This window comes from Camelus ferus, chromosome 3 (genome assembly GCF_009834535.1).
Source record: "Camelus ferus isolate YT-003-E chromosome 3, BCGSAC_Cfer_1.0, whole genome shotgun sequence".
Taxonomy (NCBI): Eukaryota; Metazoa; Chordata; class Mammalia; order Artiodactyla; family Camelidae; genus Camelus; species Camelus ferus.
In genome coordinates this window covers 10,240,580-10,264,868 of record NC_045698.1, presented here as the reverse complement: position 1 = coordinate 10,264,868, position 24,289 = coordinate 10,240,580, and the positions used below count along the sequence as shown (strand labels likewise).

Below are 24,289 nucleotides of genomic sequence, written 5' to 3'. Positions count from 1 at the left end.
TCTGACCACTCCAGCAGAGTAACCTGGAGAAGACAGGTTCAACCTGAACCAAAATATGCAGTGATCACTCTAAGTATCTTACATCTGTTTTCATTAATAATTTCTTCTTTCATACGTGCATATGTGTATTCCAATTCCTTCCTGTTTTATGAGAATCTTGTTTTTGTTCTACTATAAGCCAAGAATTAGACCTTTACTTGTAATAATGTGAAACGACATTACAACAGGAACAATTACAAGTGTAGTCTTTGCCTTAGAAGTGCAAAAGGGAATACTGCAGCAGTATTCGTGCTATTTTCCTCTAAATTTTAACCCAGACTTAGGATAAAATTATCCAGATGATACTATTATGCATTTACAGTAAATGTTAACTTCCAGTATTTTGTATGGAAAGTGAAATTTTAGAAGAAAATTCATATAAATGCTCTGTTTGTGAAATAGTGTACAATTATGTCAGGAACAAAAGACTTTCCTAGACCTCAATGAAAGTCCCAGCTGGGGCGAATCGCCTCCCAAAGAGAACACAATGTCGGTAACAGCACCAGCCCCATCTACTTCACTGGGTGGTTTAAGGATGAGACGAGACTGTGTATTACGGAGCTCTGTCACTTGTAAAGAACACAAATCCTGCCTGCTGTCTTGTTTTTGGCTATTATCAGATTACAGACCCTTAAAGCCATGGATAGAATGAGGTGATCAGATCTATGGTTCACGCTGAAGGTAAACCTGTACCAGCGCTAACAGAACCTTCTGCAGTTATGAAACGCGCAGCTGTCCTGCCCAGGACTACGGCCACCAGCCACATGCTGCGACCGACTATCTGAAATGTGGGTACTGTGACTAAGGAAGTGCAGTTTAATTGAATTCAATTTTTAAATTATTTTATTAACAAATTTTATTGAACTTTAAAGTACCTTCAATAGCCACACATGGTGACCGGCTACTATACTGGACAGCGCAGCTCTAATAATTTTTTTTTTAAATAGTAAAAATTGGAGATTTTAAGGTGTGGTAAAATCAAGTCACTTTAATTCTTGGATTTATAAAAAGGTAATTCGAATAACATTTGCAATGGAAGCTTCTTAATATAAAGAGATATAACACATGACCAAAAAAAAAAAAAAAAAAAAAAAAAAGAGGAGGCTGGACCCCTAAACACCACCTCCGGGTAAAACCACCAGCTCTGTGGCCGTGCTCCCAGATCAGCAGACTGATGCTCTGACCCAGCACACACCTCACCGGCGATGACAGTGTGAGAGTAAAGGGATGGCCAAGACGTCGCTGGATGTGTCATCCTCATCCAGTTTTAACCTTAAGGTGTGTATTTATAAAACCACATGCAGACACCAACACGAGAACACCCGCAGAGCCAGGGGGGCGGGCGGGCGCTCAGCACGCTCACCTACAAAGCGGAGAGCTGTCACCCTTCCAGGACGGCTGCTTCCTTTAGTAAGACCATTAACCACACAGTCCCACAGCTGACCCCTACGTCCCCTAATCAGATTTAAATTCTTCATGGCACTCTGGATGAAGTTCAAAGGGTGGCTATGATGGAAACCTAACTGATGAGGTCCAAGTTCTGGGCCTTTCCCAACTGAGTTTATGAAAACAGCTTCAGCGTAACTAGAAGGCAAAGTATTTAAACAGAGGAGACAAAGCTGACCTCTTCCTGGATCCCTCTCTTGGGAAGAGGAAAACTACTCAGCAGGTGTGATCTCCTTCCATGGATCCGAATTTCAGTCAAGGGGAAGATACACACTACACTTGAACCTGAGGGTAAATACTTCCAGGAGCTGCCCAGAGGTCCCACCTGCACATTTCAGTTGCCTGGTGCAGGCCGCACTGTCTGTCCCATCAGCGTCCGTCAGAGATGCCAGCCTTTCTCACTAGCCCACCCTGTCTCTGAGGTCACACATACCTGGCTTCTTCTCTGGCCACTGATACGCATGGAGACCACAAGCTCGGCCAGAGCTCACGCGGGACGCCACGTTCAGCATGCATTCATCTAGCTTCATTTCCTTCAAACCCGTAACTTACAGCCATTCAATCTTATCCAAATAAAAACACCCAGGCTCTTTTGACTTTGGTGTGTGTTTTAAATTTTTGATAATAAAACACTGGTGGGGGGGTGCCTCATGGCACCCAGATTTCTATATCATTTTCAGGCAGGTCAGAGCAGCAAGTAATCTTCTGGGTTTATTTGCAATTCTGAAGCCTGCCATGTCTATGAAAGAGACTTTCTCTATGTGTTATTATGCTTCAGATGACTTGCCATTCCTCCAAGCAGCTTGTCCTACTTCAAATTTATTTACATCATCCTAAGGGACCCTTCTGAGGGCCCGTTTCCAACGTACACACGTCCATGCCCACGCCCAGGGGGTTGCGGTACCCCCTACTATGTTACAATCCAGATGGCAGATGAGCAAGGACCACACAGCTCATCTCCCACTCACAACAATGTCCAGTGAATACATCATGACCTTGACAATGACAGGGACCAGAGGTGAATGTCGACAGTGCTGTTTTATGCTGAAGGGGGATCCTGCCACTTTAAAACAGACTGTTTTGTGTGGGGGCTTTTGTTTCTCTTTTATTACAAAACTAGTTACAGGCACAAGGTTAGTAAATAGAAAAATCTTACCACTGAAACCCGGGAGTTCCCACTCGCAGCCTTCACATGAGGCTATTAAGATCTCCCCTCTCTCCATCCCACTCCGTTTCCGCTCTTGCTTCACACTGTAAAGGTTTCTAGAGCTGAGATCACTACTAATTAGTGTCTTGTGCAACATTCCAGCAGCCTTGCCAAGATCCCAGGCAAGCTGGGGCCTCGACCCTCCTGTGTCTTCACTCCCCAGTGGAGACTATTTCTAGACTAAAGGGTTACTATTCCCTTCTGAGAAGCATCATTGCAAACCCCTATGAACAGGGTTTTTTTCCCCCAATAAATTATCCCTGAGGAAGCCATATTAGCATCTTTCCTTCTAGTGAAGGCAATCATGTGTCTCTTCCTCCTGTCTTTCTAGTTGCTGAAAGTTCCTGTGCTCTATCTTTCTTCACGTCTCGAAAAGGTGTTTCACTGTCCAGCGCACCTTCTACCACTAGCGTCTGGGTCACAAACAATTCACTTTCCTTCTGCTGTTTTCCAAGCGTGTTCATTTCAGCAAGTTGCTTATCTGTGGGAGTGTGGGGACTGCCGGGGGCACACATCACACACTACCTCTGAAATATGGTAACATGTCCAGCACACCAGCGGATGAAACCCATGTGAAGCCCAAATCCATGCAACGAACTTCATAATCATGAAAGACACTGTAAACTGTCTGTCTACCCAAAAACCACTCTTCTACCCCGGCCCTTGCTGGCAGAGTCTGCCTCTGCAGGGGAGGCTGGAAAGCTAAACCCGTCCTCTTCCACCCTCTCCTGCAGCCAGGGTGCAGGCGTGCACCCCCCTCCTGGCCCAGGGAACTGAGGGGAAGCATGCTGGGCTGCAGGGACCTTCTACCCCGATGAAAGTGACAGGAACAGACACCATCACCCCTGCATGCATTGGACACAGTGGTTGAGGGGCTGGTGCTGGGAGCGGCGGCGCACAACCAGGACTGCCAGGCCAAGAGCAGACCCAGCCCTGACGTCACCACGAGGCTACAACTCCCTGTGCTTTGCAACTTCCTGTTGTGTGAGAAAAGAAAACCCCTGAGGTTTAAGCCTGACCTCTAGGCATTCTGTTACTTGCTGCCCAAGTGTCCTAACTGGGACTCTCGAGTGACGACCCCAAGGAAGAAGCAGATCGGGAGGAGGGAGAAAGCGGACAGAACAGCACCAGGTACGGATTATCAGTGCTCACTGTGTACCAGCCACCATGCAGGGCACCTAATGCAAAGTAACTCATTTATACCATAAAACTGCCCCTCGAGTAGATAATTTTATTTCCACTTTACAAATGACACAAGAGAGGCACAGAGGGATGAAAGAAGAATGTGAATAAGGTTGCACAGCAGGGGTGAGGGAGCTGGGGCTGAAGCACAGCTGGCTGACTCAGAGCTCCGAGGGCCCTGGAGGATCAGGGGCGTGGATGGAGGGTGCTTGGGGAGGAGGGGTCTGGGGCAGGGGTGCTGAGCACTGACCTTCTCGGCCTTCTGGTGGAAGACGGAGGACATGTCCAGCAGGGTGCTGCGCTCGTCCAGGGCAGCGGCAAAAGCCTTCCACTCCTGCTCCAGCTGATTTGCGATCTGCTTGATCTGCTGGGAGGCGTAGTGGCCCGACTCCACCAAGCGGTTGGCCACCGACATGATGCGGTTTATGTTGACGTACACGTTCTGTGAAAGGGGCAGAGAAAGAGGGCTCGTCCGGGGAAGGCACGCAAGGGGCATCTTCCCAAGGAATATGGACTTAACACTCCCATTTTAGCAGCAGAATCATCTGGTGGAGAACAGGACATGTGTCTGCTATCTGGACTTCCATACACTCTGAAGTTCTGCCTTCAGTTTCTATTTTCAAAACTGCAAACTTACAAATCAACTAGCTGAGAGCGACGTTGTTAGGCACAAAGCCAATCACACACAGAAGTGGGTGCACACAAATGCACCAAGACTCACTTTCTGGTCTCAAATCCTGAAAAGAGTCCAGATGGCAGGTGGTCACCCAGAACCACGGGAACCCGTCACTGCAGTTTGTAACTAGAACCCAGAAACTACAAACTCTGTACTTAGCAACCAAAGGCTATTTTGTGTGAAAACAAGCTCTCCTTTCTGCATAAACCCAAGTCATCTTCCTGGTGCCAACAGAAAATCTTCTATAAATAGATTCACTTTCACCAAGGGATATGAATTGGGGTAGGAACAGAACAATGCTGTGTTCAAACTTTCAATCAAGCTCTTCTCCTCTGCTGAAATCTCTATCTTCAAGTCCACTAGTGTACTGCAAACATAAAGGTGCAAGGCTTTAAAAAAAAAAAAAAGAGCACTTTTCTTGCGAAAGTTCTCACTATGGTATTTCCCTTCGCGCCTGCATTCTTCTTTAAGGTCACATAACACAAGGGATGGGGTGGGGAACGCACACTTTCAACAAATCCCAGGATGGTGCTCTTCATGCATTCATCAGCTATTATTTCTGTGAGGCATTGCAACAATGCACCTCGCAATGGGTCTCCCCAAATCTCAGACTTATCTTTAGCTCCTTCCAGTCTTGCCCCTAAGTCAGATCTAATTACCCAACCTGCCCAAACTCCTCTCCATTTCCCCTCCCCCTTCTCCCTTCCCACCGCAGTCCACTGGGCAAGTCTCCCACTGCCTCGCACCTGGACCCCTGCAAGAGCCTTGTGACTGTCACCTAGTCTGCAGCCCACCCGAGTCAGCGTCCTAAAGAATGTCCTTGTCCCTTCTTTCTCTGTAGCTTCATTTACTCATTCTTTTTCTCCATTTCTAAACCAGGTGGAGTCGCTTTATCAGGGATTAGAGAGCCACAGACGCCAGCCTCTGAGGTGCCTTTCTGGGCAGCAGGCTCAAATCAGCTGACAAATGCCCGGGTGTCTACCGAGGCAGGGAGAGAGGGCACTTGGTGAGGCGGTGACCGTCAGTTAAGGCCACGATCCGTGGGAAGCTGGCCTCGCTGTCTTGTGTGGCATTAATGCGCTAGGTAGTGTCCTTTAAGTCAAGAGCAATCCTCCCCTTCAGACATGCGTTCTCTCTAGAGACAGGTGACCAGACTCACTGAACTTGGCATTCTCCGTATCCTTAAAGGGGAAAATCAACCCACAAGGTGTGTTTGGAAGAGCAGAGGCAGATGCTCTCTGGATCCGGAGAAGAGCTGCCCACTTGGACAGCACTATCGGGGGACCCACGGAGGGGACTCCTTCCCACCCAGATGCTGTTACAAGGTCCTGCAGTGCTTCTATATCCACATGGGACATGCTGGTCTATGAACTGTGCCTCACCCAGACCTCTGTCAGGCACAGCAGGACACAGAAGTGTGGTGGCCCATGCCCGAAACAAACGTGCATACAAACATGGCGACATATCACCCCCCACGTTATAGGTACCCACACCTAGATCTATCATCATCGCCTTCAAAAATACCTGTGACGGGAGAAGGAGCACAATTGTTACTACCCCTTAATACGCTTCCTTTAAAGACTGTCAGCTCTGCACACTGACGTCTAGAATTTTCATTTTCTTTGTCAAAAAAAAAAATGTTTGAAACACTATAGATAACACAAGAAAGGACTGAACGTTAACAGGCCCCAGTTCTGCAAAACAGGAGGTGCTGAGAACCAGGGGCTGGTAGGTCTGGAAAGCTCTCCCAACTGCTGTCATCCGCCCAGGGCCCACGGCTATCACATCATTTTTTAACTAATACTTTTACTTGGAGGATTAATAGAAGTGTATTGTAGACAATGAGGAAATGTACTTAAACCTAAAAAAAAAAAAAAAGATATCACCCATACTTTTAAGTTTCATACTTACTATAATACACTAAAAATATGAACAGTATTTTTAATTAGATTTGATAACATCACTGATGGTAACTCCCATTATCAAGTACTTACTGTGGATTCAGCACTCTGCATAGTGGATAACATAAAAGTAAATAACATAACATAACACTGTATAAGGTAGAGATTTTTCCCACTTAAGAGATGAGGAAACCGAGGCTCAGAGATTAAGTAGACTGCCCAGGTCACACGGCAAACAGCAGAGTCAGAATTAAAAACCTCTAAGTTCACAACCCATGCTCCTGTCTTCCCCACAAGCTGCCTCTTCTGCTAATTCCAAAATGTGTCACTAATAATGCTGGAGGGTGGAGGACTTTCTGTTCATTTCTCATTTTTTCAAAACCTATTTTAATATTTCTAGTTTTTAAAGTATGGGATATACTGGACTGAATGTGCCTTTCGCCATGAGCTGACGTTTCAAAATATTGTGAAACACTGGTAGGAATTTTTTAGGAAGAAATCCTTCTAAGATGCTTCCCCCAGATCCTCATCTGTGCCTGCGTTCAATCATTTCAACCCAAAATTCTCTTATCTCAAACTCGAGAAAAGATACCAAACTGTTGAGATAATGTCTGTTACAAAATTGAATTGCTAATCTTGCCTTTGAAACTACCTGAAGTGGCACACCTTGTGGACTAAACTTGAATTGAATGGCGTCTTACTGAACGAATTTAAACAAAGACCCCATCACGCTGCCTCACAAGCGTCACGAGGCTGAGAGCGGCTAACTCCCGTACATCTGGCTCCAAGTCCACACCAAAACTTGGTCTCTAAAGTGAAAACTCCTAGAAGCTTAGCTGTCTACAGAAGTAACCATATATGCTATAGAACAACGTGTAGTTTTATTTTAGTTACAGTACCTCCAAAATGTAGTAAGAGTGCTACTGAAAAGTCTTTGCTGGTTTTGGGGGTTTTTGTCTGTTTGGTTGGTTTTTGGTTTGTTTTGCCCTGCAGTCTCACAACACCAGCCCCACCGAATCACAACAGGCCAAGGGCATCAAAGAGGGCCAAAGGATCCCAGGCAAGGCTGACGTCCAGACCCCCGTCCTTCAGTTCAACTTGGGAGGCACTCTCACGTTTCAGGAGGACAGGAGGCCCCTGAGGGGAGCAGCAGGCCACCCGATTTCTTCATGGAGATGGGCAGCCAGCAAACTGACAGTGGACGGGATCAGAAGACTCACATGGCCTCCGAAAAGCTTTTCTGGAGCCCCAGCAGGCTTCAAAGAGGTACAATGCAGATGCCAGCATCAAAACCACGCAAGCTGAACTGGCCGAGGAATTGGTTCAAGTTTCACTGGTTTGTTTGTTTGCTGGTTCTCGTTTTTGTTTATTTAAAACTTACAACAAGCTCCTTAAACAGTGCTAACACAGAGAACTTCCCACGCTTGGAGGTCAGCTGCTACCATCAATCAGTAACTGTGAAGGCCCTGCATGGTCTCCTAACAGTGCGTTAGGCACGACTTGTACAAGCACCTCCTGTTTATTTTATATATATATATATATATATATATATATTTATATTTTTTTTTATTGAAGTATAGTCAGTTTACAATGTTGTGTCAATCTCTGGTGTACAGCACAATGCTTCAGTCATACATGAATAAACATACATTCATTGTCATATTCTTTTTCACCATAAGTTAGTACAAGATATTAAATATAGTTTCCTGTGCTATACAGTATGAACTTGTTGTTTATCTAGTTAATATATGTTAGTTAGTAGCTGCAAATCTCGAACCCCTAATTTATCCCTTCCCACGCCTTCCCCTCCTGGCAACCATAAGTTTGTTTTCTATGTCTGTGAGTCTGTTTCTGTTTCACAAATAAGTTCGTTTGTCTTTTTTTTTAGATTCCACATGTAAGTGATCTCATACGAAATATCTCCTGCTTATTGAGGCACCTTCCCAGACGGGACACCTCTGCCCTGACAGCATCTTACCATGCAGTTCATGGCGAAGTGGTTGTGCTGCGTCTGAAGCTCCATCGCGTGAGGATGGCTGGTCCCAATCTCAGTGTAGCTGTTCAGAAACAGGCCCTTGTTGTGTGTGATCCAGTCAAACATCTACCGGAATGAAAACAGACAACCTGGAATCACTCCAGAAGGAGAAGTGACTGACACAGACCTGGGAACAGGACCAGGCCAGGAAAGGGCCGCGTCCTTCCTCTGACAACCTCTCAGGTGTTGGGGCCCAGAAGGTTCTTGACTTCTAGGAAGTCAGCAGTTCTGAACTTACAGGATCCACAAGAAAATCTCATCTAATGTGCTCCTTTGACAGATGAGGAACTAAGGAGCAGGTATGTGAAGAGAGGTATTCAAACCCTGCAGGCTAATTAAAACTCTAATCTTCTGACTCTCAACCTGGCCTCTCTGCTATACTGAACTACCGAACTGGCCACACTGCTCTTCAATTAAAGACCCGTTAGGTGAAATAAGGGACTTACAGGTCTCATTGGATGGCTTCCGCTTTGCCCAAAGATTATTGCCAACAATTCTAATCACTAAAAGATTACACTCTTTAGTGCAAGAAGTATTAAAAAAAAAAAGTGCACATGCAAATAATAAAATTTATCGTAAAAGTAAAAAGAATTGGGTAAAAATTTAACAATGACATCTCTCTTAAGAGTCAATACAGGTGCTCCCTGGAAAAGGATGCTAATTACACCGTTCCAGGAAGATATTTAAGGAAAAAGAAATGACTACCAATTAGCACTGTTACCGTGATGTGAACCAGAATCCCAGAGACAGTCACCTGCTTGTCTGGCAGCTGAAAGGAAGACTTCCCAGTGTCTCTGACAAGCCACTACACTTGAACCTTGAACAACACTGGTTTGAACCGCATGGGTCCACTCATATGCAGATGTTTTTCAATAAATTTATTACCCACATTTTCATTTTACACATCTTTAAATTAACTAAGTGTGAGGAAAAGTTGTGTTCAACTAGAGATCACAACATACAGAAATCAGAAGAACTAGGGTTGGAGTCCTGACTCTCTAGCTCAGCTTCCTGCCCTTGGGTGAGCCATTTATCAGCTCCTTGGTTTCTGAGGCAGAGACAGCAAGCAGTACCGGGATTTCCTACCAGTACATGCGCGTGTCAGCGCCCCAACCCACGTGGTTCAAGGATCACCTGCACTTTGAACATAAATACACTGGCAGAGAGGTTAAAAGCTTACCAAATAACAGTACTGAACTGTCACCTTTCAAAAGGTCCTTCTGTATCAAAGATTTTTAATGTAGTTTTTTTTAACTTTATTCTACAAAATATTTTCCTGTCCATGAAAAAAATTCAGTGAGCTCAAGTTAAGAGGGATGAATTCACCCAGGTGCATGGCTTGCAACACCCTCCTCTAGCAAGCGCCTGCTCCCACACCTGCTGAGACGCAGCCAGTAACTGGCAAGATTCACTCTGCCCAGCTGGTTTGTCTGGAGCACAAACATGAAACCATGAGTAATCACTGCCTGTATTTTCCAAAAGCTATTCTTTTTAATGCATTATTCAGCTTTTGTTTTAAAAATAGACTCAAGAGGGGAGGGTATAGCTCAGTGGTAGAGCGTGTGCCTCGCATGCATGAGGCCCTGGGTTCAATCCCCAATACCTCCCTTAAAAAGTATAAATAAATAAACATAATTTCCTCCTCCCACCAAAAAAAAAAAAAAAACCTAAAAATAAAATAAACAAACAAATAAATAGATAAAAACGTACTCAATAAAAGATCTAAACAGTGTTTTCTCACCAGTTTTAATGAGTTAAAGAGCAGTTGTCAGAAAAATACTAACATACATGATCGTCACTTTCAATACTATCTCTTACAGAATTTTCACTCTTTTAACTAAAGGTATCATTCTCATCTATCTCACAGGCATTCTCAACGAAACTATCAGTAATTAATAACTCGAAGTTTCCAGAAGATCACTGCACTGCACAGTGAATAAAACCGGAAAGCAGACAGAGGGGAGATCTCTGAGCCGACACTGCTGGTCTCTAGCCAGTGCCGGGGGAGAAGCTCGCCCTCCCCCAGTCCTGTTTCTCTGCCCTTTCTCCGGACCCAACCAGCCTTGGTGCTGGGACCCTGTGCTCCAGGAAGACCCCCTCCCCTGTCTCCTCTTGGCAGCCCTCCCCCATGTTTTACCTTCTCAGCATCCTGTTCGAACAGCCTGAGCTGAAAGCACTGGTCAAGCTTCAGCTTCCTCACATGCCACATCTGATGCAGGTGCTGGCGCGTCGAGTGCAGCCTGTCCAGCATGGCGGACACCTTGGGCAAGAGGCTCTGCAGGTCTGCATTGCCCGACCCCGAGTTCTTTTTGGGAAAGCTGTCACTGCTCTGAATCCTCTGCAGCAGCTTCTGTCCCTCTAAATCCAAGTCCTCGATGGGGGCCTTGATCACCTTCTTCTTCAGCTGGGAATGTTCCTCGATCATATTTCGAGCCCCCTCTAAATCCTGAGGCAGCTCCTTCTTAGCGAGGATGTCCTGAAGTTCCTCCAGTCGAGAGAGCATGTGGGTTGCACTGCTAATGTAGTCTTCAAAAGCAACTCTGATTTCAATCCATTCTTCATGGTTGTATTCCAGGCAGCCATCAAACTCGGGAGTGAGTTGAGAAGGATCAACTACTTTGGTAAGGCCTTCTAAAGAGACCATATTTGTCTTAAGGGAAAAAAAATCACATATGAGAAGATGAACCAATTTTAAACAATCTTATCATAATGCAGTTTGCAATGCTTAAGCACAGATCTTCAAACTTAAAACTTAAAATCCATTTATAAAAGACATAACATACCTTGCTCTGGCCCCATAGAAACAAATGTAAGTCAAAGAAGCATTAGTGCAGTCAGGGAAGGATAACTCCCTTAGAGCAACACGTGTACGCTGGTTGCAATAACTGAGATTATAGACCCGTGTGCATTTAATGAGAGCCAAAGAACTTAGTTTTCTTTCCAAGAATGCAGAAATTAACCCACTATTGTAGGCACATTAGAATATGAATGGCTTTTTAAAAATTTAGAAAATACACTAGGGTTAGCAAGAAAGCTGGCAGAAGCTCTTTTCACAAAGTTGGAGAGGGGGAGGTTGCATCCACTGCAGTAACCCACAGCGATTCTGAGCAGCACGCGTGCCCTGCAGCGTCTGCACTGCATCCCAACCTGACAGCGACAAAGTTCTGCAGCGACAGCCTAAGCAAGAAATCTTAATCTCATCCTACCAGAAGGTGATGTAGGGCTAGTATTATTCTTAGGACTCAAGGGAAACAGAAGGGGGTGGTGTTAAATATGAAGACAGAGGTAAAGGGGAAAGATGTGTGGCCTAGAACCAAAAGAAAAACCGCAGGAAGGCTGGTCTGGCCCCAGTTCTGTCACCTCCGGCCTTATCGAAACCCAGAACTGCATCTCTGTGCTGTCTGGCATTAGAAATGGCAAAAGGCAGCAGAGCTAGAAAGAGGGGCTGTTCCTGGTCCAGCACTTCTGCCTAAAATGTGACTGCAGGTTCATTCCTGCCTCATGTGCCCACATTTTCATAATGTCCAGTGAGGCAACCACCTCAGAGAGAAGCTGGTAATGATGTAGAGACAAGTTCAACAGAAACCCCAGTGCAGGTGACTTTAAGGCTCGGAGGGAGAGAGCACAATCAGACTAGCAAAAAACTAGCAAAAACGCATACATTGTATCATCGAACCATTATTCCTGTTTACAATATGTAATTAAAAGTGTAATTAAACCAACACACTTCATATTCTGCAGCAAGAAAATAACTAACCCCCAATAAACTGTCCTTCAACATCACTTCTTATTGTGTATACAGTTAAGACTTACTGGTTTCACCTTTCACCTAAACCTCAAGTGTTGTTTCAAATTCAAATTCAAACTAAATTCAGATTTCAGGTTGAAAATCAGTACCACGGAACAAGACTTCAAAATGCAAGTAATATACTTGTGAAAAGACTTTGAAAAGTGTAACATGTAACATAAAGTTTAAGAAATTTTAATACTGTGTGGTATGTTTAATACTATTACTATTCTTTACCTTCAAATACATGACTACATTCACTGAAACCTAGTATTTGGGCAAAGTGACTAGAAGAAGCAATCTATTCAACTAAAAATTATTGTAAGTCATTATTAGAAAATATGTAAATGTTATTACAGAATATGGCATGAATCAAGTTTCCAGCTGGCCAGAGGACTTTCTTCCCTTAACCAGCTCCTGAAACTAACTGCATCAAGCCTTGTCAGAACCCTGGGAGCAGGAGGACGGGAGGTTCCAGCAGAAAGGAGAGGAAGTCAGTGGGCTGAGGGTCGTTTTATACACTGTCTGAAATACAGCAACCTTGTGTGTCAACTGAATCCAGGACTCTGCAGAGGTTTTACAGGAATCTCTCCCTTTTCATGAATGAGAGATCTGAGCTGTGAAACGCATGGCAGGTCATCCTCTCCAGTATCAAGGACAGGATGAAAAGTCACTCTCTTCCACACATCTTCCTCAAGAAGTCTGAAGTGGGGCATTTCTCCCTAATATCCCCTTATTTCCAAGGCTGAGGTAACCACGATGACTCTGAAGCCACGTAAAGCCACATGCGCTATTTTATCACTTGAAGTGAAAGGCAACAGACTTCTCTCCCTAAGACGCGTGCCTTATACCTCAGCAGCCCCACCTCCCAGAGACAAAGCTGGAACCAAAACCCACCGTGGGCAAAACACCCACCGGGAGAAGGTGGTCAGCAAAGCCAACTCAACAATTTCACACAACTAATTTGACATGTCATATGTACAGAAGATGTGCAGTTCCTGTTGAATATGTGGTTTTTAAAAATCTATTACCAGCCCAAAATGATGAGAAAAAAGTCAACTTTTAATAAGGCACATCTATTGGTTTAGTTGGTCTGGCTACCCAAGAAAGTTACCTCAAATTCAAATTTAGAACTGCCAAAATTAGTCCTCTGTTTCTGCCAAAAGTTGTCTGGCTTGATTATCAGTGCAACGTGAATGCAGCAGGGGAAGGACTCTTGTAAAATCTTCAGCAGAGGCTTGATGGAGTCCCACTTGGACCCACGCATGTCCACAATCACCGTGAATCCTCGCTTGCACACTTCTTCACTAGAGAAAAAGGAAAAACAGGTTTGAACCATGCAATCTCTTGCCATTATTTATGGTTGGAGTCCTGCTGGGCGAGGCTGACTCTGCTTCCATCATCCTGCTGTCCCTGGGGACCTCCCTCCCTCCACCCACCGCCTGGCTGATGGGCACTCGTGCAGAAGGAGCTGGAGGACACAAAATCATTACAGGAAGAGCTCAGGTCTTATCGTAAAATAGAACTTTCTCACTCTCCCCAGTACCTTGACAGGATAGACTGACTATACATGCACAAGGTTCAACCTCAAAAACCTTTAACTTTTTTCTGTGGCTACGATTTTGCATCTTTGTCTTCTCTTTAGAGAAAAGCAATGACCATCCTTGTTCATTTCTCTGGTCTTTTATGCATTAACTGATCATACACACTGTCTAATAACTATTAGGGCAAAGGTCTTTGGCAAGCACTAAATGGGGAGAGACCCTAACGGCCCCCACAGAGCCCAGGGAAAGGAGAGGGGCAGTCACTGGGACTTCAGAATCACAAGCTGAATCCACCCCCACCAGCCTGCTGGCGAGAGTGGGAGCTTCTGAATGTCCCATTTTATTCCCTTAGACTAACAGTCTGGGTCCTGAGCTATCTCAGGGACTCTCCAATGTGGTGCACCAGCCCACAGAGCGCCTTGGCACGCTTCCGGCGGGGTCTGGGGGTAAGTCTATCTTCACAGTAACACTGAGACTTATTTGCCTTTTTCAGCCAGTTGCACTGAGGGTGCAGAGGCCATGGTGAACACTGCTGGCCCTTAGCACAGGTCAAAGCAGTGCTAGGGGTCACTGTATTCTTCCTCTCCACATTCTAGCTGTCGAAACAAACGAAAGAGCCAGTTTCTCTTAAGAATGTCCTTGATGAAGAAATAAAAATAATTAACTTTATAAAATCTCAACCTCCAAGTCCACAGGAAATATATATAAAGTACTTCTTTTTTTTCTCAGTATTTTTTAACATTTTTTATTGATTTATAATCATTTTACAATGTTTTGTCAAATTCCAGTGTTCAGCACAATTTCTCATTCATGGACATATACACACTCATTGTCACATTTTTTTCTCTGTGAGTTATCATAACATTTTATGTATATTTCCCTGTGCTATACAGTGTAATCTTGTTTATCTATTCTACAATTTTGAAATCCCAGTCTATCCCTTCCCACCCTCCACCCCCCTGGCAACCACAAGTCTGTATTCTCTGTCTGTGAGTCTATTCCTGTCCTGAACCCACAAACTTTTGGTCAACTAATCTTCGACAAAGGAGGCAAGAATATACAATGGAATAAAGACAGTCTCTTCAGTAAATGGTGTTGGGAAAACTGGACAGCAGCATGTAAATAAATGAAGCTAGATCACTTCCTTACACCATTTACACCATAAAGCACTTCTGCAATAAAGAAAAACCGAGAGTAAAAGTGCCCATAAACATGGGTGAAAAATCCACAGTCTTCCCTCACACCATACACAAAAATAAACTCAAAATGGTTTAAAGACCTAAATGTAAGACATGACGCCAAAAAACTCCTAGAAGAGAACACAGGCAGAACATCCTCCGACACAAATTGTAGTAGTATTTTCTTAGTTCAGTCTCCCAAGACAAAAGAAACAAAAGCAAAAATAAACAAGTGGGACCTAATTAAACTTATAAGCTTTTGCACAGCAAAGAAAATCATAAACAAAACAAAAAGCCAACCTATGGAATGGGAGAAAATATTTGCAAATGATGAGACCAAAAAGGGGCGAATATCCAAAATATACAAACAGCTCATACAACTCAATAAAAAAAAATCCAATTAAAAAAATTAAACAGACATCTCTCCCAAGAAGACATACAGGTGCCAATAAGCCTGTGAAAAGACGCCCAACACTGTTCATCACTAGAGGAAAGCAAATCAAAACCACATCGAGTGAGCTATCACCTCGAACCGGTCAGAATGGCCACCATCAGAAAGTTCACAAATAGTCAATGCTGGAGAGGGTGTGGAGAGGCAACCCTCTTACACTGTTGGTAGGAATGCAAACTGGTGTGTAGTCATTATGAAGAACAGTATGGAGGTTCCTTTAAAGAAACTAAAAATACAGCTACCATATGATGCAGCAATCCCATTCCTAAGCATATATCTGGAGAAAATGAAAATTCTAATTTGAAAAGATACCTGCTCCCCAATGTTCACAGCAGCACTGTTTACAATAGCTCAGACATGGAGACAGCCCAAATGCCCATCAGCAAACAACTGGGTTAAAAAGATGTGGTATATATACACAATGGAATATTACTCAGCTGTAAAAATAAAGAAGTATCACAACATGGATGGACCTAGAGAATATCATACTAAGTGAAGTAAGTCAGAGAAAGACAAATGTCATATGATATCAACTTGTATGTGGAATCTAAAAAGTAATACAAATGAATCTACATACAAAATCAGAAACAGACTCATAGACACAGAAAACTAACTTATGGTTACAAATGGGAAAAGGTGGGGAGAGATCTAGTAGGAGTCTGAGATCAACAGATACACATTACTAAACAACAAGGATTTACTGTATAGCACATGGAGCTACATTCAATATTGTATAATAACCTACAATGGAAAATAGTCTGAAAACATATATATATATATATATATATATAAAACTGAATCACTTTGCTGTACATCTGAAACTAACACAACATTGTAAATCAATTACACTTTCAAAATTTTTTATTAAAAAAATTTCAATTGAGTCCTTATAGACAGGAAAAAAAACAAGTCTCCCCTAAATTTAAGCCAAAATTAAAACCAATTTCACGCTCTCTTGCATGAGCTGGCTCCTCCGCCCTCTCCAATCCCACACTGCACACACACCATTCTTTTCCTTATCTTGATTCATACATATATCATCACAGTAACTGACGTTCCAAGTTCCTATAAGAATTACATCAGTGTAGGAGGCATGTCACAAAAATATTTCGAAAAAGTCTGTGAGGACAGAACCTGAGTAGATGGCAGCTCGCAGTCCTGACAACACAGTGTTGAAGTCCCAAGGAAAAACAAGACGATCCAACAGCCTGGCTTCTCCCTCCAACGTGGAAAGTTGCCATGTGCTTCACTTCTGTTAACCACTCCTATGTGAATGTGAACTCACAAAGAGTTACACCTGGCTCCACACTCCTCATGCTGTCACCTCTCTTGCCTCCAGGAGGGCCTGGGCCATGACCCAGGGAATGTCTCAGGCCTCCTTCACAAATCCTTAGACACAGCTGGGGCACTCCCAGAGACATTTCCTACAATCGCCTCACTCACTGAAAGTAAGCATTCTGGACTTCCTGAGGCTCTGGTGGAGTTTACAATTCCACAAGAGTCCACTCAGTAGAAATTTCTGGGCTGCTGAGGTCCTCGGGGCTAGACCAGCCTGACCAGGAGGACGTCTGCTGCTCAGCCAAGGCACTCTCTCTTTTTTTTTTTTAGTTGAAATATAGTTGATTTACAATGCTGGGTGAGTCTCTGGTGTACAGCGTAGTGATTCAGTTATACGTATGTATATATTCTTTTTAATTACAGTTTATTACAAGCTATTGAATATAGCTCCCTGTGCTATACAGTAGGACCTTATTGTTCATCTAATTCTGTACATAGTAGTTTATTATCTGCCAATCCCAAATTCCTAATTTATCCCCCCTCCTTTCCCCTTTGGTAATTATAAGTCAGTTTTCTGTCTGTGAGTCTGTTTCTGTTGTGTAAATAAGTTCATTTGTGTCTTTTTTTTTTTTAAAGATTCCACATGTAAGTGACACCATGTATTTGTCTTCCTCTGTCTGACTTACTTCTCTTAGTATGACGATCTCCAGGTCCACCCATGTTGCTGCAAATGGCATGGTTTCATTCGTTTTTATGCCGGCCGAGACATTCTGCTCCAGACTTGCGCATTCGGCTGCTACCCACCAGACAGGAGACTGTCAAACCGCAGCAACAGGCTGCACCAGTTGCTGTTTGGGAGACTGCACAGGTCTTCATTTTATCAAGGTAGATTCTCCAGGCCTGTCTTTCTCCTCACACAGCCCTACACAGTGTATACATAAAACTGCAAAGCCCCTCCACTTGACAGGGGCTTAAAAGGAACCCTGGGTAACTCCAGGCTTAACAGGAGGAACAAGGTGGGGAAAGACACAAGCACACAGTGCCTGGAGCTTGCACTGTTTACAGAAAGATTAACTATTCACCTGCCTCCAGGATCCAATTTTTACCACCCAGTGACCTCCAAGTAACACAAACAGCACACCAGCTGGGATGGGAGTGCACGTCCTTTCAACCCGCCTGTCTTTATCCAGTTAAAAGCTAGGCATCATTAAGAAAGCAGTGATTTGCAAACATTCCCAAATCCAGTTCATCTTTTTTGATGAACATATGGCTGCCAGCAGAAGCTCAAAGCCCTGCCACCTCCTTCAAGACGGTGCTCACTGGCCAAATGTGACATACTAACTGGGTATGTTAGCAGTTCTATCCAAGAGCTTCAAAATGAAGCTGTTTTAGCTGTTAATTTTTTTTAATTATATAAAACTAAGGTCTTTTTTCAATACAGGTCCCTAAAAAAGATAAACTCTCCTTTCCTCGGTTCCTCAATGAAGAAAGTAACTTTTAATATGAAAGTTCATGAATGAATCAATTCAAAGTTTCACGTATTTCATCTGACAAAGGAGAGTCAGTGGTTCATCCATCTAGCTACTACAAAGCATTCTAAAGAAGGCAAAATGTTCTACGAGGTAATTAGTATCATTCGAGCAATAAGGGCAATAAACACCCAGAGAGGTACCACGACTAACGTGATTGTCATCTCTGGGCAGGAATCCCAATTAGACCAGCGAGAAGTGCTGCTGTGACTTTTCGGACACACATTTAGTGGGAAGTTTCCCTGCACATGAATCGTATGAAAATCAGTCTATTACTCAAATTGTTTTCTTTCAAAGGAAGAGAGAGGGGAAAGGAAAGTGGCCCAAATAACAATACTCATACTGGTCACCACTGCGCCCATCACACTAAAGTCTAACCTGGAGGGCCACATGTTAAAAGGCAATCAGGAGGCCACACAGAAGAAAACAGACACGACGACCTGGCTCGAGGACACATGGCAATAGGACAACCGCTGAAGGAAAGCTAGGAGTGAGCGGGAACGAGGGACATTACCGCGCAACTTTTGTGGCAGCTGCTGTGAGTCAGACGCTGTGCTGGGCGTGAGCATAAATCGTCTTCCTTAACACAATGAGCCGAGACGTACACATTACTAGCACAGTTCAAAGATCAGAAAAGTCATAAAATGAAGTACCCAGGTCGGTCCGTCTGACTCTGCCCCCCAACACCTGCCCGGCTTGCACACTTTACATCCAGGAACGTGCAGCCCTGCGGCTGCCTGGCTGAGGGACAGCCCGAGAGCCACCTTCTTGTCACAGAAAACGTCAGGAGTAGGGGACGGGGAAAGGGGTCCCACAGCCCACCCTCCCTGCCAGGACTGTTCACATCACTCTGAAACTCTAACAACAAATCATCAGACTCAGAAAGTAAGTCCCTCCGTGTTCACACCACTGATCTGCTGGTGCTGTTAACTGATCCCACTGTTTGGCTAAAACCAGACTGCTCCCACCTCTGCGCTCCCAGGAGGCGGCCAGGCTCTGTCAGTCCCTGCAGGACCCGGGTGGACCCGGGAGGACTCTTTTTGCTGCCACTTCTATTTGGACCACTGTGAAATCTTCCTCCAATATCACGTGGCAGATGCATTGTTTACATATTAATCCCCCCTCTCTTATTTGCTCATTAACCAAGGAAGAGAAAATGGCACTTCCTGTCACTTGAAATTGTAAATTGTAAATACAAAAGTCAATCCAGGCAATGAAATGAAGTGTTGTGCTCAGCGGCTGGAGGGTCACTCTACACACTGAAGTATTTATGAGAGACATGATGGGATGTTTGGGATTTGCTATAATTTCTGGAGAAAAGTAGACCAGGTTGGCAAAATGGGATCATCACTGGAGCTGGATGACCGGCACGTGGGTGTGTGGTCCCCGGAGCCTCACAGTTCTGAGTACACCCACACTTCCCATGACAAAGTTGTGTGTGTGTTTCTAAAGTGGGCCACCCAGATGATCCAAAATACATCCGAGCCCATTTTTTTAAATAGTATCAATGAAAGGGCAAATAATTTTTTTATATTTACAATCAATACGGATTTCCAAACCAGAAAGCAAGTTGCCAAAGTTACATACAGAATTCCAACCAAATGTTTTTGAAAAGATTACCCAGATGAAATTCGACTTGTTTTTCATTAAACTATATGACAAGCATCATTTTGATTGGCAGAGATTTATTTACTTTTTACATCATCCTTTGGATTCCCCTGTTTCTTTTTCTATCATCAGCACTGCACCTGGTACATAGGTAAGAACTCAGTAAGCTGTGGCTACCAGCTATCTTGTCTCTTATAAATGACAGTGAGTAGCAAGGAACCTCTAAAACTCTTTCCACCTCTATGATTTCATAGTTCAAGTCCAAGAAAATACCAGAGTAAGAGGCAATGGGAAACTTTTCCATAGATTTAAAGCAGAGGCCCATTGCTCTGCCACCAATGACACAATGTGACAGTCTTCCCACAAAGGATACCCAACAGAAAAAACCAAGCACTTCCTCTGAAGGTCAGACCATCCGCGCCAAAGCTGACTTTCATCCGTCATGGCTGGGAGGGGTCACCAAAGGGCAACACTGTTCCCTGGTTGGTGTCAGGGGTGCCACCAACCACGTGCTGTGGGGGATCGGTGACATCTGCCTCAACCTTTAGGATCCATTATGCTGCTGCTGACCACCTTCTATTATCTCTTGCACAACATGCTGCTCACAGTTACTCTGTGGCCTGTATTATGACCGAGTTTCCTTCTACACATCCTCATTCAGTCTCCACGGAACTCCCTTGTCACCCTCCCACGTCACTCATGCACGCCTTTCTAGAGTGAGGATGACCTTTTCCGCACAGGGAGCACCCCTCCAGCCCCCAGCACACAGCACTCTCTTATTCCAGGCTGGCTCTATTCTTGGATTATGTGGAGCAGTATTCTATTCGCCAAAAAATAATCTTAATAATTAATGGGGGGTGGTTCCTCCACCAGCAGTCCGCTAGCTGCGTTAAGTCAAACCTGCAAAATACATTTCTAGAGCAGAAGCAAAGATTCTAAATTCCTATTACCAGACCAGTTCCTATTACCTGCTCCTCACTTCGGGGCGGTCCAGGAAATAAAGTTTTGCCTATTCCCAGTGCTCCAGCATCAACACTAAAAAGTCTCCTTGGTTGGTGAGAGTAGGGTCTCCGATTGAATGAAGGTTCTCAAACTCGGTGTCTTGGCATATGAGCTGGCAAGGATTTTTAATGCCCCACACAGTTCATGCTATAAACCAAGAGAATACTTTTAAAGAACCATAGCTCACCATGGAGACAGAAACAAATATACCACAAGGAACTGAGCCCCACTTCTGACCTTCCCTTTGACTGGGTCTTGGTATGAGAATCCTCCACCAATCTTGCTTTACTTCCACCTCAGGCACCACATCCTAACATCCCAGCCCACTGGGCACCCCAACCCCACCGTCACCACACAAAGCCCCTCACTCACAGCACGTACCTTCTCACCCCTGCACCGAGGATGGTCACAAAAGGGAAATAAGGAGGAAGATCATGGTTTTAATGTTACACTACTTTGTCCACTTGGAATTCAGGCTACTGTTGAGTTGTTCTCCAGAGAATGGAGCACGCACCTCTCTGAACAGTGGGAGCGGTGACGAGCAACACGCACGTGGGACTCACCTGGGGATACAGGCGAGATAGGAAATGAGCCTCCGCAGGTCCTCCTGTCGTATTCTGTCATGGTTGCTGCGGGCCGGGAACGTTAGGATGGGACCTCCGCGTTTATCTCTGCCACCTGGAAACAAGCATGTGGAATGGCTCAGACACAAACAAGAGGAGACAGGACTGGACACGCTGCGGGGGGGCCAAAGTTGTCACCCACCCACGTGCGCAAAGCTGCACCCCCACCGCCTGCTTGTCCGGGGGCCCCAGGCAGGGGGCCAGAGCCCGGCTTTCAGCTGAGACGGGGCGGCAACATGACCCCCAGGACTCTGAAGGTCTGAGCTTTGCGTACCACATGGACGATGTCACAGCAGGCCTCATCTCTCTTCCAATGTGCTCCCTCTTTTCTTCAGTTTTATATTTGGAGAGAAAAAAAGTTTGCACATCTCCATGCTTCCTTCACCTTCAACAACCGCCTCCCACACCTTCTCTCTCTCTCTTTCCCCCTCCCTGTCTCTCCTCCACACTGTCCCCTCTCCTCCCCTCCCCTGCATTCTAAGCACTCTCTTTGCTGCCAACCAAACTGAGTTTAATTCTTGAAAGGGAAAAGACAGGTATGTTTTTCAAACTTTGCACTGATGTCTACTCTATACAATCTGGGATCCAGGGCATCTTCCTCATCTTCCTCTCTCCAGGGCAGTATCTGACCTCCACAGCCAAGCTTTCTGACCCTACTCCCTCACACAAAGCCACACATAACCAAAAATAAGAGAAAGAGAGAAAGAGATTGGCAAGCAAGAATTTTAAAGCAGAACTAATTAATTAGCTTAAGAATTTTACAAAAATTACACACTAAGTACAAATCTCACATGACTGGTCTTTGATAAAAAGGCAGAACTATTTCTCAGTAACATGTATACAATCTTAAGTCTGTTGGCATCACTGAACATTTTTGGTCAAATTGCTACATTAATTTTATTACTTCTCCCAGGGTTTTCAGAACAGAATACAGAGAAAGAAAACTACTTTCTCAAGTGTATGCTGCATTTGGTTTTACGGCTCTGGTCATCTCTTTTCAAAAGTATGGCAATAGGATCTCAAAATTCAAGCCACAATATGAAACTCTTAATTCTTTTCTCATCTTAACTATTTACCTTGTCAGCAGAGGTAAATGAAAAAGCAGGCAAACAAACAAACAAACAACAGAAAACCAGACTCTTTACTTGTAGAAAGGTCAAAAACAGACTCAGAAGATGTTGGTATTTTAAAAACACATTTGACCAGTATGGGTCTTGACAATTTCCTAGGATGATTAACACTTCCTCCAAAGAGGAATGAGACTTAGTGCTGAGTCTGAAGACTGAAACTGATTCACAAGTACTGTTAAGTCATGCAGTCCAGAAAAGTGTTAAAATTATTTATAAATCCAGTAACTCAGGTACTGAATGGGAACAACGATCCATCACAGCGACCGACACAGGCTAGGCACAGCACCGAGGGCTCCACACCCGCTCTGATCTTACAGGAACAATGACCCTGTTATGAGACTTCCCCTCGTCAGCTTTACTATTAAAGACACTGAGGTTCAAAGAGCTTAAATACTAAAGACAAAGAGACTATGCCAGCAGGTCACTGCTGGACCTTTGCCCTGGCAAGAACTTAACGTGATTTTTCAAACGAGTAGCATCAGCTCTTTCTAAATAATATCAGAAGGACAACTAAATGATGGGTTCCCGGGTCTTATTTTTTTTTTTATTAATGAAAAGAACTATTAAAAGTGAGAAGCAGTACTGTTACGATGAATGAAATGACAGAATATATATACTGAAATGACAGACTGTCGTTATGGAGTCATCATCTAAAATATCAGACAAGGGGAGAGTAGAGCTCAGTGGTGGAGCGCAACTTACCAATCACAAGGTCCTGGGTTCAATCCCCGGTACCTCCATTAGAAAATGAAATAAAATAAAACAAAATAATAAAATAAAGTATCAGACAGTATTTTTAGGGAAATATCAATGGCTCCAGGTTTTTGGAATACTTCTTGTTCCCAGATTAGGCAGGTAACAAGTTCAGTTTTTATATAACAGGATTTTATTTCCCTACAGCTTTCATTCTTTTCAAAAAAGAATCAATCTCCCTGATCAAAAATATTATACATCAACACCTATTACAGCAACTTGAGCTTTTAAAAATAGAGTGACATGCAAATTAAAGCATTCACCCCACTTTTGGTAAAGAGAACGGAACCTCACATTTCTCTGGACCACCACCCTGAACTGCTTAAATACAACATAATGTGTGATTCATTAGGGAGGCTAAATTCCCGTGACCCATGGCAACTGTCCTCCCTCTGAGGTCACTGTATCTCATGATGGGATCAGCCTGGCTCCAGCATGGCCTTGAAGAGGAGAATCCAAAATCTGCCCACGAAAGTGCTGGGGAGTCAACAGGTGTGCACACTGCACATGGCCATTCTGTTCACTCCAGAAGTGAGAACAAACTACACGTGTGCGCAGAAGGCCTGGCTGCCTCCGTGGACTGCTGCACTGTCAGCTGGAGATGCCCCATGGTGCTGGCACTGAAGAGGGTCCCCCGAGACCTGACAGCATTTTCATCCACCAAACAGGCTCTCATTCGTGTCCTAAAAGTTTGTTTAAATCTCAGCTTGAACTCTAAGATGGAGGGGGAAAAACCATTTTACTTTCTTCCTTTTTCCAGAATAGAGTTTCAAAAACTCACTCGGATACTTTTTAAAACGTCATCAAAAAATCACTTACGAAGTGAAACCTGCATATTCTCTATTAAGTAATTTAACAATATTTTCACCTGCTAACCTCCTGGGGGTGCATCTTCCAATCTGCAGTGTCACAGTCAGTGA

At 44.2% G+C, this 24,289-nt stretch overlaps 1 protein-coding gene and 1 non-coding gene across 7 annotated transcripts in view; one reads left to right on the top strand and one right to left on the bottom strand.

Annotated features, from left to right (window-relative positions):
* Positions 1-24,289, bottom strand: part of TRIO (trio Rho guanine nucleotide exchange factor) — a 330,643-nt gene that overhangs the window by 188,069 nt on the left and 118,285 nt on the right. For all 6 annotated transcript variants that reach the window (XM_032470128.1, XM_032470122.1, XM_032470150.1 and 3 more), the window contains exons 3-7: positions 21,427-21,541; positions 13,388-13,580; positions 10,624-11,136; positions 8,430-8,552; positions 4,125-4,316 (exon numbers count right to left, since the gene is read on the bottom strand). In XM_032470128.1, coding sequence (XP_032326019.1) covers positions 4,125-4,316; positions 8,430-8,552; positions 10,624-11,136; positions 13,388-13,580; positions 21,427-21,541 — 1,136 coding nt within the window. The remainder of the gene's footprint in view (positions 1-4,124; positions 4,317-8,429; positions 8,553-10,623; positions 11,137-13,387; positions 13,581-21,426; positions 21,542-24,289) is intronic.
* On the top strand, positions 10,023-10,094 carry TRNAA-CGC. The gene has a single exon. It is a non-coding gene; the product is annotated as a tRNA-Ala (tRNA).